The 16,372-nt window shown below is 46.8% G+C and overlaps 2 protein-coding genes across 2 annotated transcripts; one reads left to right on the top strand and one right to left on the bottom strand.

Moving 5' to 3' along the window:
* Positions 1-8,025: 8,025 nt before the first annotated feature.
* On the bottom strand, positions 8,026-10,134 carry LOC117840537 (flavin-containing monooxygenase FMO GS-OX-like 2). Its single transcript, XM_034721052.2, has 7 exons — positions 9,528-10,134; positions 9,384-9,454; positions 9,155-9,304; positions 8,968-9,050; positions 8,755-8,887; positions 8,456-8,629; positions 8,026-8,361 (listed from the first exon to the last, which is right to left on the bottom strand). The coding sequence occupies exons 1-7, from the start codon at positions 10,051-10,053 to the stop codon at positions 8,149-8,151; spliced, it is 1,350 nt and encodes a 449-aa protein (XP_034576943.1). The 5' UTR covers positions 10,054-10,134; the 3' UTR covers positions 8,026-8,148.
* Positions 10,135-12,878: 2,744 nt separating this feature from the next.
* Positions 12,879-14,033, top strand: LOC117840538 (uncharacterized). Its single transcript, XM_034721053.2, has one exon. The coding sequence runs from the start codon at positions 13,002-13,004 to the stop codon at positions 13,689-13,691; it is 690 nt and encodes a 229-aa protein (XP_034576944.1). The 5' UTR covers positions 12,879-13,001; the 3' UTR covers positions 13,692-14,033.
* The last annotated feature ends 2,339 nt before the right edge of the window (positions 14,034-16,372 follow it).

The following is a 16,372-nucleotide window of genomic DNA, read 5'->3' as shown; positions in this document are numbered from 1 at the left end:
AATTTTCCTCCTCAGCAGTTGCATCATTCTGTGCAGACCTTTAACTCTCTCGCTTGAATAAAAAAATGTTTTAATTTAATGGGTATTTGAGTTGAAGGAAATAATTAAGTCAAAATTCTTTTAATTTTCTATTGAATGTGTAGACATCCAATAACTAGAATAAAAATTTAGTGATGGAAATGAAAAATATCATTAGTTTGAAAAACTAAATTGATTTTTTACTGTAGCAATGCATGGGTATTTTGCTAGTATATATAACTTGCATCCCTAACTACCGATCCATAGATATGTTCTTTTTTTTAATTTATATAATTTTATTTAAAATATAATCTCATAGACTTATCTGTCATGGCTGAAGTTGTCCTATCACCATAGCTCTTGTAACCTACATCCAATCTAGACCTGAGCAAATTTGGCCCGGCCTGACCCGACAGCCCTGCCCAAGTCCGTCGGGCTAAACCTGGCCTGTGGCCTTTATAGGGTCGGGCGTGGCGCATATTTTTCCCACCTAAAAAAATTTGGGCGGGCCAAGCCCAGCCCGTTTATTTTTTTTGAATTGTTTTTCAACTAAAAAGAGTGGGCGGCCTCGCTCGGCCCGAGCCCGATCCCAAAAAAGCCCAAAACAGCCGGCCCAAAAGTTGATCTTGGGCAGGCTTGGTCACATTTTTTTTTGACCCGAATCATTCCGGGCTTTTTGCCACCCCAACCCGAATTTTGCTCAGGTCTAATCCAATCCCATCACAGGTTTTGTAAATGGTCTTGTCATTGATCCACCATTAATAATCAATTATTTATTATTAGTTATGTATCCAAAACCACATCTTCATCGACGCCCTTGCTAATGATCTAGTCATGCTGCTTAATCTAGACCACGATTAACACATCTATTAGTGTATATTTGCATCATTATCACCCTTCTCTTTGACTTGGCCGAGGCCCTCTGTATTATCTGGCCAAACATTGTGTTCCTAGTAGAAGTAATGTCCAACTTTCGCGTGGTAGCTTTTGCTCGGTAATTCAAAATTTACGTGAATTTATGCTGATTAGATGAAAATCACAACCTTACGATGCTTCCAGGTTGCTTTTGCTGCCAAATTTAGGCATCTATCTATTTGTCTCACCTTTAGCGTCCGTGCATGTGGATGTGGCTGCACACCATCTTCTGTTGTCTCATCTCTACGGCACCATCGACTTGGTCCGATTGTACATGCCTCCTAAGCCCTCGTAGACGATGGCCATCTCACTCCCGCTGCTCTCCACTTTTCTCTCCAACCTTCAAATCGCCACCTTGTGGCTAATGCTAGTGCCCTCAAGTTGCTCCACCGCCAGATCTGTTGCTCTACTGCTAGATCCAACCGCTACTCCATCCAATGGATGCCCTATATATCTTCCGATGTTACCCTTTCCACATCCTGTCAGTAACGACTATGATTACTTGGTGGATTTGGGGGTTGGGGGGGACAACCATTGCGTTAGTGCAATTTTTCATCTATTAGTCTGGCATAAACCATACTTGTCGATGGTGGAAGAGGTCGGTAGTAGACAACAACACCTAATTGCATATGTGCTTTGACCCCGTCACTCCTTCCCTCCTGTCAACTAGTTAAATATCTGGCGAGGCACATATGAAATTAAGTCAAATTAAGTCATCGAGGTTGTGCAGGTCCAATGACGATGGTTGTCGTAATTGGAATCATGTAAGGCCAGGTGTCATGGCTTCATCATTGGTGGCCGCCATGTTTCTCGTTGAAGCTGATCAAATTTGTCATGAGTGTTCACCTCATCCTGCATCCTCATAGCCATGCATATGCCTCGCTATTGCTTACATGACCCAATTCATCTCTCCCTCCCTCCCTCCCATCTCTCTCTCTCTCCCTCTTTCTCTCCCTCCCTCTCCCTCTCTCTACACCATGGCGTTGTAGTCACGTCTCACGTGCAAAGCATTGGCTTGCATCTTCTAGCCCTTGATGTTGCACGAAGTAGGCACTCGCCCATAATGCTAGCTGTCGCTGCTGAAATCCACACTTCTGGTCGCTGATTTATGCATTGTGCCTCTGATGTCTAGCATGGCCTGAGCCACTGATCCAAGTCCATTAGGATTTTGGGTTTGATTTTGTTGCAAAAGCTACATGGGACTTCAAATCGTATCAGTTTGGGCACAGACATTCTCTTCTCTAACACCACATGGTACATTCATAAAATTCAAAGATGTGTATTGTTTTCTTTTTTTAATTAATGCGGTAATTTGTAGACCTCTCTCGACGTACAAATGTGGTGACTTTTTGATACTATAGTACTGAAATAATAATAGATTTGTTGACGCAAAATCCTGGCAGTGGTGGACCCTGCATCAGCACATGAGGACCTAGGAGATCTGCTTAACTCTAGTGCAGAATCCAAATCGGCGCGCGTGGTGTGCGCGGGCGTGCCAGTCAGTTTGACCATTCAACTAACAAGGAGATGATAGTCGTTGTGAAGTTCGAGGCAACCGGCCGATCAGGCCGATATAATCCTGGCACAGTAGCGATAATGGTGCAACAAAATAAATCATGATAAATATGTTAGCTGTGAAGCCGATTCTAGTACCTTGATGAATGTGAGTGATTCATCGGCCATCCAGCCGATTTAATATAATTTACAATAACCATAAGCCAGACGGCCGATAGGAAACAGGATACTGTTGAGTTGTTGCCCCACCATAGCTAGAGCCACAAGCACGTCACCGCTAATATTTCTAGGTGAAACCACAGCGATGCGCCCGGTAGTTGCAGTCTAGAAATATTTAGTAGGACGTTAATCTGAACCCCGCTAGCCGATGAATCCAATCACAACGGAACTTACTCCCAACAACACTCGAAGGATGGCCAAGATCAAGATGCAACATGCTATTAAAAATAGATCTATCATCTATTTCGACAGAATTAATAACAATTAATATGTCGTAAACGGCAAGATGATAGAACAGATAAATATCAGCCGATGCAAGCTTAATCAAGGCGGGATAACTGGTGAATACCGTAGATCGAGACAAAAGCAATGCGCCGTAAGTCAAAGATCCAAGATACTCAATAACTAGTAGATGAAACTAGACGAAACCACAGCGATGCGCCCGGTGGTTAAAGCCTAGTGGTGACGGAACTTGCAGCTCGCCGGAGATCGAGGTCGTTGCAGCCCAGCTTGCTAGAAGGAACTCGTCGAGAAACTACATTACTCCTGCTCCTAGGGCAATGGCGTGAAGCTGTAAAGGTAAATATGATGTAATATTGATCGTGTGATGATAATTACAATGGCCATGACCCCTTATATTTATAGGGCGGATGGCCTCTGACGCACCACGTACAAGGCAAGTCATGTATACAATCTTTTCTAATCAAAACTCTATCTCTAACTAATCCAACTCTATCTCTAATCAAGCTTATCCTAACCAACTCTATCTCCAAAATATTTTATTCAATTCTTGCCGCGTGCGTTGATTTCCTTTTCTTGCTTTTTCTTTCTTCAGCCTTATTTAGGAGATTTCATTATTTTTTTGCATCATCGGCCGATACCTTCCTTTCAGAGCACATTTCTAAATTTTGGTGTTAAGTTTTGGTGTGAACAAGATTATATTGAAGAACAATGCAAGATGAAATAGAAAAAAAGGAACAATGTTTGTGCCATTGTATTTCTAAGTGTTTTGCTTAAATGTTTGTGCTTGGAAAACACATGATCATGCAAGTATGCATTACGTAAAAAACCAAACTAATAACATTTAAAACATGTTTGATTGCTCCCGGATTCTCTTAGCTAGAAGGATTTATTTCCTTCTATTCCCATCCCATACCATTCAAATAACACTGCCGTATCAAACAACACATGGTCATCCTTGTATTGCTACGGGTTCTCTTCTCTTATCAACGTAGGATTGTAGAGTACATGTAAGATTCAAAACACGTTTCTATTTCCATCGCATACCATATCTCGTAGATAATTTTATTTTTTAATTTTGAATTTATTTATTAGTTGTATTTTACATGGAACTCTTTGGTTAGTCTGAACCGTAGATCTTCATAAAATCCAATGGTGTATATTCTTCTCTTTTTTAAATTAATGTGGGAATTTCTAGATCCTCTCGTCGAACATGGTAGCTTCTTTTAACATTATTGTATTAAGATATATATTAGTAGAAAAGTGCACTTGGCTGGCTACAAATAAAAGGAACACTGCCATTTTATATGTGCATCAAAATACCAACTGATACAAGCAGCTAATTAACACAGCCAGCTAGCTAGCCTGTCGATCCTGTGTGCAGCGCGCGCCACGTCGATCGACATCCGGCACATGCACAAGCGTGGCTGCTTCGAGGCTACACACAGATTAGGTCGGTCGTATTTGTACGTGTTATTGCTTTGCGTTCAGGAACAGCACAGCTCCCGTTTACTTTCGTCTCTTTATTCTTTTGTGCCCCGTTTACTAACATGCATATATCTAGTCTAGTTAGGATAGAGATGCGCATGTATCATGGCGTACTTATCTGGGAGACCTGGCTAATCAATTTTTAAACATTTTAGTTGACATTATATGTCTTGGAATAGAAATTAAGTAATGCTTGCGACAGTCGGTGCTCGTATTGATTGAACATTAGGTTTTGTAAACTAAGCGTGGTTCTCGTGCTGGAACGGAAAAGAGCATCGTGGAGGAGCAGGATTCACAAAGTTCCCTTTCTTTTCTCTGTTTTTTTTTTGGAGATCTCTTTTCTCTGTTTTTCCTAGGGCATAAATGGAGAGAGTTCAGAGCCGGCCTGCCTGGTGGAAAACTGGCCTAACCAGGCCCAAGGAGCCCAGTTCCACTGCAGGTTCCACCAGCCTACGATAGCGCACGATTTTTCCCCGGTTCCTCCGCGCGCCGCGCTTCTAGAGCTCTGACTTCTGAGGCCGCGGCGCTGGCGGCTGTGTGGCCGGCGCGCTGAGGCCGGCAGTATGCCCGGCCGTGCCTCGCCGTACCAGCCCACGCGTAGAAGCTCGCGGACGTGATTGTGTGGCGGCCGAGTGGTGACGTGGTAAGGCCCCAGCAAAACAAATGTGTACAATCCATTATCGTTGAATGTCAATTCGAGCACGGGATCGGATAAAATTTTATTGCCGACGATCGATCGATATCGATGGAGATGGGGCCGGGTGTCGGCCGTTAGGTCTTAGTTTTCGAACTGTCTTAGAGCTTTGGCAAGATGGGGACCGACCTACCACGAATTAGGTCAAATAGCTGAGCTCGCCAGTGAAGCCGGCCGGCTCTCGATCGGCACATGGTGCAATGCACATTCTTCTCGAGAGGAGCTGGTGTTTGATTGGACACACGATAATGGTGTATTTTGCTTTGATAAGCGACATGATTTGTGAGGGAGAGAGCTCCAAATTCAGATAATAAATTTTATGTTTTGACCTATATTCAACTTTATCATGGAGTTTCTGAGTTGGTATTGGCCGGATGTTATGAAATATGGATAATCATCGTTGTAAAATATAGATAGTCAGAAGCATGCATGGTTCTCGTGCTGCCGTCCCTGATGAAAAAAAGGAATACGGGGAGGAAGAGAGCCTTTATTGTGAGACGAAGAAGTCAACCTCTCTATTGTGCGTTTATTCATTTCTGGATATCGAATTGCCGTCCAAATATATAATAACCCCGTTTGACGATGCTGGATTTCTGGGCCTGGGCGCACCAGCGCAACGGAGCCCATGAGGCCCACCAGAGTCTGCAAGAAGAAATTGACTGCAGATCGCCCACCCTGTTGCTGCTGCTGGGGGCTCCTACTAGCTTCCGTACGCTGACAAGCAATATGGCTTTAAAGTCCATTAGATCTAACTGATAAGGTCAATTTATAGATAAATAAATTTAACATTTTTGGAAGATTATATTCAACATTTTCTGAGCAATAGTTCAACATTTAGAAATACTACATTCAATATTTTTTAAAAAATAACTACTTTCAACATTTTTTTTGAACTATTCCAATATTTCAATAGAATGGATTCAACATTTTCAAAAACTAGATTCAACATTTTTTAAACCTAACTTAACATTTCGAAAAAATAATATCTAGTAGCATCTTCTCCGTCGACGACGCATCACCGGCAGCAATGGTGCAGTAGTGACGGGGCGGGCATCGGCGGGCGCCGGCATCAGCGGTGGTGGCGGCAGCGCGCAATGCGGGCGTGGCGGCGCGGGCACGGCAGCAGCAAATGAACAAAAATATTTGCATAAATCTCAAATACTGGAAGCCATGGAAGCCATATAACATATGGGCTTCGGGAAGCTAGGATTGCCGGCTGCTGCTTTGTTGTGCTTGCTGTGCAGCCTGTCGAGAGAGAGAGATAGGGAACGGCCCGCTAGTGATGGAAATTGTAGCAACCCACAGATTGATCAGGGGCCCACCGACTTGCGGCGGGCGATGGGCTGATGGCGCATATGGTTTGCAGGACCAAAGACCAAAGAGGAAGGCCATATAATTCGAGATTCCCAGAAAAAAATATTCTACTTTTTTTATACATACATAGTAAGCACACAACCACGCACACTACACTCACACCACATACACACATACGCGTGCATGTCCATACACACGTTAGAGAAAAGATTGGAGAGATTACTACCCTCATGCAGGGGAAACGTGTAGTACCATTGGACGCGCACGTGTGTACCTATAGCAACCGAGGAATAAATCCTAGAAAATCCACCGGAGTTCGTCCCCATCGGGGATCGATCCTGCGACCTCTTGGGCCAGGGTGCTACTGAGGTCCTAATGATCCACCGGAGTTCGTCCCCATCGGGGATCGAACCTGCGACCTCTTGGACCAGGGTGCTACTGAGGTCCTAATGACCAACCCGATCACAAGGCCGTTCACGAAATTATTCTATTCATTTTCCACTATTTGAGATTGGTGCGAATCTAAGAGCATCTCTAGCAGTTTTCCAATAAATCTTTCCTAACAATTAGTTGATTGAGATATCCTAATATCTTATTCATTTTTTGGGAGAGTTGCTTTTGCAGTTCCCCAATGATCTCATTCAATTCCAACGACCATATTGGGAGAGTCACAACTCTCCCAAAATATTGGGAGAGTTAGGGTGAGTTATTGATATGTCCCCATTATTATTGGGAAAAGAAAAAGGTAAAGGTGATCTGCTGGAACACATTTGGATTAGGGAAAGGAGGATGGTTGGAGAGAGATGCTCTAACTAATGTACTAGATCAATGCTGATGGTATGCGTGATCGCACAATGGCTTTTAGTTGTGGACCTGTACACGTATCAGATGATCTGTGCATGGTGGGATAGGGAGATTCCTTTTAGATTTTAAACTTTAACTTCATTTTTATTTCAAACTGTAAATGAGTTTTGGATTCTATTTGAACCTTAGTGCTATTGAGAATTTATGCAACAAAATAAGATTCGACATGAATATATTTTGATTTATTTAAAAAATCAACATTTTTCAAAAATTTGTTGAGGTGAATGTAAAAAAAAAGTTGAAGAAAAATGTTAGTGTGAGTAAAAAAAAGTTTTGAGCCATAATATTAGTGAATGTAAAAAAGTTGAAGAAAAATGTTGGTGCCTAAAAAAAATTGATCAACGTCATGGTCATAATTAAGCTCAGTTTAAAGAAAATGTTGATGAATATAAAGAAATATTGGTGAATGTAAAAAATAATTAAAAAAATATTGGTCAACATCAATAAAATGTTGGTATATTTGAAAAATATTCAAAAATAATTTGGTTCAAAATATGGTTAAGTGTGCTCTTGTTTTGTAGATCTTGACACACCATGATTCAATCCAAATTTGATTTGGACACTTGGCTTGCAAACTACGGATTTTTTTCTTCGAATCTTCGTGGCGCATATCAGAAGCTGGTGGCTGGTTTCAAAGTTAACGCAAAAAAAAAAAAAAGCAGGCTGCCTGATTTTATGGATCAATGGGCCGTGAGCAGGTTATGCGATGCAACGCTTATCCACCTTCCGGAATACGTACAGGAACCCCATACAATCGGTTCGCACACTAAAAAAATTCCTGTTCCAATGTTCTCGTCTATAAAAAGGGGACGCAGTATTGGTTCCATTCCAGTTTAACGACAACTTGTTTGCCAGAAGATTACTGGCTTACTGCTCAATCATCATCTAGAGGAATCACGATACGACGCTTGGCAGATTGATCCCTTGCGTTGCAGAGTCGCCACCGTCGCGCTTTCTTCCTCCTCTTCCCATCGATCTCTGTACCTGTCGTCCAGAGACCAGATGCACTTGAGCACCCTGTCGTACACGTCGCGCCGCCGCGCCTCCAGGTGCGGCTCCCCCACCTGGTCCGCCAGCCAGTTCATGTACTCCACCTGCTTGCAGCGTAGCAAATGCAAGAACAGCCTCGGAACTTTCAGTTTCAGTACCCACCACTGCGAATTACATTTCAGAAGCCGATTCGCTTACCCATTCAGGCCACAGCGCGTGCGTGTGGCGCTTGGGCCTGCCGGCCTCCTCCATCCGCCGGTAGTCCTCCCGCACGGCGGTCATCATGCCCTCCTCGCTCGGCAGCGCGGTGTGCCCCGACAGGACGGCGGCGACCCACTTGGATTCCAGCTCCAGTGCCTGGAAGATGATGGTCTGCAAAAGCACGTCAAGCTTTGGTAGACACAACACAAACATAGCATTGTGCTGTCCGAGCAATGAATTTTTGTAAGAAAACTCTGGTTTTTCATCTCAGCTGAGGCTCCGCCGTAGTGCCGTACCTTGAATGGTAGCCCGACGAAGGAGAGGTTGGGTGCGTACTTGGGCGGGAAGACGTGCCTGTACAATGGTCCGACGCGGTTGTCGTCGACAGTGAGCCCGTCCAGGTCGAGGAATGGGAAATGGTAGCGATACCTGAAGTGCAATTTCACGCGTTTCCTTTCAAGCATGCGTGATAAGGAGGGTACAAGAAACGATTTTGAGAGAAATCCTACCCTGTGCAGTAAAGAATGGTATCTGCAGCTACTGCTGAACCTTCAGCAAAATGCACTCGGCCATCGTCTTGGATGCCATCTATCTGGTCAACAAATATTCATAACGGTGCATAGTTTCATATACTCATACATGTTAGCTTGGAGGCTAAGATGTTCAAGAGAGCTAACAAAGTCCAGAATTTTGAACCTCTGCGTGCATCCAGACATTCTGGTAGAGTTCGATCTTCCCAAGCCTGTCTTCCGAGTATCTTGCCGCGATGTGCACTTCCTTGGCAACACGCGAGATTTCTGCAGCAATGTCAATTCCGCTGGCTGCGAATCCTACCACAACAACACTCTGTAGAGAGTGTCACAGACTGGAAGTCTGGAACTGATCGAGCCAGACTGCAAGAAGTAGAAGGCAGAAGGAGAAGTACCTGATCTCGAAATGGTTCTGGGACGCGATAGTTGTGGCTGTGAATTTGCTTTCCCCGCCACTTGTCAATTCCTTTAACACACAAGAATCGCTAGATATTTTCTTTCTTCTTACCTGAGATTGAGAAGAAAAGTGAAAGGAGTACCTCGGATCTTGGGCACCAGAGGCGCCGTGCAGTGGCCATTGCAGACGACGACGGCGTCGAACACCTCCTCAGCGACCTCGCCGTCCTCCCCGCGCCACGCCACCGCCCACCGCTCTCCCTGGCCTAGGGGCGCCACGCGCAGCACCTCGGCGCGGAGCCTGACGCGCGCGGCGACGCCGGACTCCTCAGCGAAGGCGTCGAGGAAGGCGAGCACCTCCCGGTGGCCCGGGAACGCGCGCGGGTCGCCCGCGAAGACCCGGCCAGCCATCGGGAAGCCCGAGAAGCCCATGAGCTCGCGCGGCAGGTTGGTGCGCAGCGACGCGTAGAGGCTGCCGTGCACGGCGCCGGGGGAGGCCGGGTCGCGGCCCAGCGGGTCGGCGTCCGCGCGCGGGTCGTACGCCCAGGTGCCCCCCGTGCGGCCGGACTTCTCGAAGAAGGCCACGGCGTGGCCCTCGCGGAGGAGCTCCCGCGCGGCCACCAGCCCCGCCGCGCCGGCGCCCACCACGGCCACCTCCGCGCGCCGCATTCTATTCCAGCTTCCGGTTGAGGCCTCGGCCCCTCGCGGGCTAGTGCCGTGGTGCGTCGGCGCGCTGTGGCGGCGCGCGTGGCGTGGGGTGTCAGGATGTGATGGCTGGGTCCAAGTTGCCGGAGAACGTGGCTGTTTGCGCTTGGTTAATCGGTGTGCTAGCTGACGCGACGTAATCAGTGGGTGGCTGGTGAACGGAAGGGCTGTGCAGCCTACAATGCGACACGCGCGCCAGGAAATTTTCGGCGCCAAGGGTTGTGAAACACGAACAGGTCGATGACGTGTTGCCAGCTCCCTTGTGAACCATCCAATCAATATGAACAATATGGTATTATTATTTCAAAAAAAAGACAACAACATGGTAGTATTTGGAATTTGGCTTTTGATTTTCATTCGGGAATCCGCACTTCCGCAGCATATCTTAAGCCGGGAGTTTCATTCTCCATAAATGATATGCCGCATAAGCAAATATGGTGACATGATATTTAAGTTATGAAGAGATAGATGAAATAAGTTTTATGGGGTAAAACTCAGTTCACACAGTTACCAAAATACTACCACGCCAATATCATATTGACTCTCTTTCGTCCAATAAGAGGAGAGTTACTTTATTCAAATTCTCTCCTTTCCAAAGCTCCACAAGGCAGGCATACTATGTTATAGCCCGCCCTTGCCTAGTTGACAGCTTTTGCTTTTGATATCTGCTTTTATGACTCTATTGATTGTAAGCCAACGTTTGACTTCTTGGAAAAGAGTGATAGCGCCCCGTCTCGACCGAAATCCATGCCCAAGTACTCATCACTTCTTGGGTCGTAATTACTATCTTGCTAGGTTCAGTTATCATAGCTGTTCGTAATCCACAAACCATCCCAACCGACGGTCAGAATTTCTTCGAATATATCCTTGAGTCGAGACTTGAGCAACTCCCTATGCCCTCTTTGGATGGGGCTGGATCACCAGAAAAACGGTAAGGTCAAGGGCCAGGCATGATGAACCAGACGTCTTCATTTGAAACTCTTCTATGTATGCATTGAGAGTTGGAGTTTCATTTCATCCCATTCCATATCCAATTCGATGCTTCCACATCATTCATGAATTAAATGCTATGACTAGTTTAGGAAAAAGTGAAATGAAATTTTGCATTGTAGGGGATGTTTCATTCACAATTTTCACTCTATATGAGGTGGAAGTCTTGGTAGTAGTGCCATGAAATTGGCCATTGAGAGTGGCCTTAGAGCCCCTTTGGCTGGGTTCCTTGAGGCTCCGGCTCCTCCGCTGTACCTGCACTGTAGCCCCAAGGAGTCGGAGTCGGTGGAGCCACAATTCCTTAGGGTTTGTGAGGGGGAGGAAGAGGTGAGAGAAAAATTACTCCCGTGAATAGTGCTACTACAGTGTGCGGAAGTGCGGTGTAGGCCAACCACCTAGTATTGCACACGCCTCAAGTCCATCGCTGACACCCAGCACGACATTGATCTCCTTGTCTCCAAGCCAAGCTGAGTCTTGAATTGAGTGTGCAATTTTAGTCTCGGTGGCACGCAGGGGTGGATCCAGAATAGGCATAGATCTTGAACTGAAAGCGTTGATATCAGAAAATTTGGGTTAAATTTAGCCTCCTCCTGGCCTTCTTTTTCTTTAGTTGAACTAGTGAATACCATATTATATATAGGAGAGTAGGTGAGCCGGACCGTGCTGCACTCCCCCAGCCCGGGCTCCAGATCCGCCCCTTGTGGTAGGCATCAATACGCCATCCCTACATATCACCTTCAAGAAATTGTCCCACACACCTTTGTGAGCGCCAAGTCCCTAGGGATGGGCACAAAACCCGGTACCAAAACCCTGAACCCGAAAAACCCGAGCCCGAACCCGGAATACCCAAAAACCCCGAACATATCTCGGGTGACAAACCTGGGAACCCGAATTTATTTTTGCTTGTTCGGGTTTAGAATCCCCCATGATTTTGGTCGATGAAGCATCCACTATTGCAGTGTCATATCAATGATTTCTGAGGCGTACATCCGTTACAATACTGGGCTCATTCAGCCGATGCTTCAGCTTAGGAGCAATGAGAGTGGGACCCCCTTTTCACGTTTTGTGCTGTCCTGCCTTAGCAAGGTAGCTATTGGCCAGCATCTCACATCAATAATCACTTGCTACTAGTTATTTCGGCACACAAGAGGCCAGTGAAAGAAATGCAAAGTGACGAGTAGCATAAGCATAAGGGTTACTTGGACCTACCTCATCTGCATCCTGCGTACTCTCTGTCAGCATCTAGCGTGCGAGCTGCGGAAGACAGCAGCACCGTCCTTGTGAACACATACAGCAGATCACCGGAAACCTATAGCCATCCCGTGACCTTATTACCTGCCAAGACGGCGCCGATCTCATGCATGGATCTGATCAGTCTTTACTCTACGGATACAGAGAGGGCGTGTAGCCATGTACATATATTATCACACCCCAGAGAAAACTGTCCATTAGGGCCTAGGGATTCCGCTAAACACGAGGCCGCTTCACGCGAAGCTACATTAATTGCTAAACACGGATTAGTTTTAGAGATAATCCGGCCGTGCGCCGCAGCTCGGTAAAACTCCAAATTTGCCACCGCTGTCACCCACGATCCGCAGCGCCTGCCAAGGTCTCCGGCCAGCCCACGGGTTGACACCAGCCGCCGGCCATGGGCCATTTCTGCCCGTGCGCGCATGCCTGCATGTGTTTATCCAGTCACGGCTTCTTGTCCGACGCGGCCCGTCTCCCGAAGAAGCAGCGCCGTGCCCTATTGATTTCTGTTCCACCTTGTTCTGTTCTGCCGATTCTTGCGCACCCTTTGGTCAGCTGGATGAGCTAGCAGTGGTGACCTCGTCTTTATATAACGCGAGCTTCTTCACCAGTGGGAGACTCACACACTTGCAGCCGCCGCCGCGTATTGGCTTAGCTGCTTGGGGTCACCAATGGCGTCCAAGGCGGCCCTCTTCCTTGCCCTCAACCTCGTGCTCTTCGTGGTAACCAACGCCTGCCCTTACTGCGGCGGGGGCAACAATGGTCACGGTGGCAGCGGGGGCCATCATGGCGGCGGGGGCAGCGGCGGCTACGGGGGTGGCAGCGGGCCGGGTAGCGGCAGCAGCGGCGGCGGCTGGGGAGGCAACAATGGCGGTGGTGGCAGCGGCGGCAACGGCGGTGGGTACGGCCCGATCGGCGGCGGCGGCAACGGCGGCGGGGTAGGGCCGATTGGCGGTGGCAGCGGTGGGATCGGACCCATCGGAGGCGGCATCGGCGGCGGCATCGTACCCATCGGCGGCGGCAGCGGTGGTGGGTACGGCCCCATCGGTGGTGGAGGCAGCGGCGGCGGCGGCAGCGGCAACGACGGCACGAGCGGGTGGTACGGCCACTGCCCGACGAACGCGCTGAAGCTGGGCGTGTGCGCCAACGTCCTGGACCTGATCAAGGCGAAGGCCGGCGTCCCCGTCGACGAGAAGTGCTGCCCGCTGCTGAACGGGCTGGTGGAGCTGGACGCCGCCGTGTGCCTGTGCACCGCCATCAAGGCCAACGTGCTGGGGCTGAACCTCAACATCCCCGTCAACCTCAGCCTCGTCCTCAACTTCTGCGGCAAGGGCGTCCCCACGGGCTTCAAGTGCGCCTAACGACCATGCATGCTCATGCGTGCGCACGTCGTAGAATCCAAGTGCAAAAGCACGCGTTAGCACGTGACAAATTTGTCTGCGTGCCAACGTACCTGCATGAGGGATTGGTAATAAGCGTGTCATTGTCATTGCTAAGTTGTCAATGCATTGTTAGTTTCGTTTCAGTTTCAGCTAGCATTATTAAGTTGTCAGTGTAGCATGTAGTGTCTTTGCATTTCCGATTCGGAGGGTACATGGTGTCCAGGTAAAGTTCATGGTTACTTGTACTTCTCCGTTTCGTATTTGAATTCACCTTTTCAGATTTGAATTTAAAAACGTGCACGGCTGCTCCTATTCTTTCTCTGTGTTTGCTTCCAAGTGTCTGTGTCTCTGGAGGCTGACTACAAATGTGTCCGTGTCTCTGGAGTCTGACTACTAAAATGTACTGGCATGTTTTGATCCGGAAACACCAGAGTGTGTTCTCCCTCTAAATCGATCATTCCGCATACATCCAACATCTTTTTTCTAAAAACGAGATCAACTCTTCTTTTATTGAAAGCAAATTTTCAGATCACAGTATAAAAGGCTGGGATAACCAGCTTAGCTTAATCATAACAGGTCCATCATGCAACAGGAAACGAACCGCCGACGTCCAGTTATTCAGAAATTTAAATCATTTTTTTCTGAAATTATTTATCGGCATTTCGTAACCTGCTTTTGTGTTGGTGACAATAGAGCGGTAAATTCCTATATTTTCATCCAAGATAATACTCTCCAAGTAGTGATTTTACAACCATACAGTGATCGGAAGGTTAAGACATGCTGCGGAAGTGCGGATTCCGAATGAAAATCCAAAAGCCAAATTCCAAATACCATATTGTTGTCATATTGATTAATTGATTGGATGGTTCACAAGGGAGCTGGCAGCACGTGATTGACCGGGTCGTGTTTCACAAGTGTTTTTTTAAGGGAACTACGACGGACAAGATGCCACCCTGAACTTGTCATTAAGGATGTGGCAAACCACAGATTACATTAGCAACTGGTAGCGCAGCTGAAACAAGGAAGAGTACAAAAGGATTATATCCTGAGTTGCAAGCACATTGCAACAAAAACAAAGGAGGACAAAAGAAAGAAACAGGAAGCACAGCTCTCAAAAGAAGGGCAAAGGCCACGATTTGTACAGGTTGAAAACGATCAACCATTCTCCACAAAGCACCGAGACAAAGCAACATGCTTGTTAACTTCACAAATGTCAATGTGCTACCCACCACCCCTCGTTACACCTCGCCGTTGCCACGTCCAACAAGGGGTGGAAGCCTTGAAGAGATGAGAGACGCCACAACAGAAAGGGTACTAAAAGTGGAAGGAGAACACCAACCAAAGTCAAGGCCCATGACCAAGAGAAGAAGAGGACGTTGTAGCTTATTAGGGCGAACCCACAAGCTTCCTTGGTGATGGACCATGCGGAGGTCAGCTGTGGAGACCTCACTCCGGGAGTCCCATTGATCACATGTATTAGTCCCTGGATCAGTAGGCTAATATAGTTACCATCACAGTTTAGTATTTTAAGCAATAAAAGGCATATAATTTAATAAAAGGAAGGTTTTCACCTTAGCGAAGCGCAGGTACCCATCCACTATCAAAATGGTCAAGAACACGTAGAAACCTGTATGATGAAAGCAAGGCTGAGTACACTTATAGTTGGTACTCAGCAAATCCCAACCTTAACTAGTATATTAAATGCAATATGGGAGGTAGTCAAGGAATATGGTTGAGGGGGCAAAACCTATGCCTAAAGCATCTCACATTTGCAAAGTGGATTAAAAGGTGAGGAGTGTAAAGACTCTCTAATAAGGTTATTATTATATTATGAAAGTTGTGGTCCTAAAGGGGGAAAACTACCTCCCCTACCAGTCCCCAGGTTTTAATTCTGGAATCCGATCCACGACCTTCATCCGGCATTTTTATCACACTAATTCCCACCCAAAGACTAATCATGGGGGCTTCAACAAAGTGGGCTCATAACCGCGAGCATCGGCTATCGATAGATCAAAACTCTGCGCAGAGGTGTACACATTCATACATTCGTCAGCCCATACATCCCGAGAAATGTGCACAAATATATACATAGGGCCTCTAGCCCTCAGGGTCTCTGACCCTCTAAGTAGTTGACCCGTGCTGACTGGACCCGGGATTATGCGAAAGTCCTGCTCTAGCATATCTGTTGCCCACCTTGGCCCCTTGGGATGGATGACTAGGTTCAGCTACCAGGTTTGAATCAAGGCCTCACATGAACAGGTACTATTGAAGGCTGTACCTTTTTAGCATATATGGCTGTATGTGTCACAAGAACGATTCTCCCAATGAACCGGTCCTTTACATGACCAGGGTAAGTGCCAGGGCAATATGTCCTCCAAGGAGTTATCCTCTTACCTGCAGGCCCAAAATAGACCCTAGGGGTTCAGTTACTATCATTTTATAATTAACTCACGCTTTCCCCAAAAGGAAAACCCTGCCTAAGTCTTTTATAGAAATACAAATTTTATGGTGGGGTGCTAGATCCTCCCCGTAGAGGATCCAACCATGTTTTATCCCTATTTACGGGGCATGACTCAACTTGTCTAGCATATCTATTATAGGGAGGGTTGGAGGGAAGGTAGTTTTCCTAGGACAGTTTGGCCTGTGGCATTTCAATAGCA

This window comes from Setaria viridis, chromosome 9 (assembly GCF_005286985.2).
Source record: "Setaria viridis chromosome 9, Setaria_viridis_v4.0, whole genome shotgun sequence".
In the NCBI taxonomy this organism is placed as follows: Eukaryota; Viridiplantae; Streptophyta; class Magnoliopsida; order Poales; family Poaceae; genus Setaria; species Setaria viridis.
Note: the sequence above shows the minus strand (reverse complement) of the source record. Positions and strands in the feature narration are given on the sequence as shown.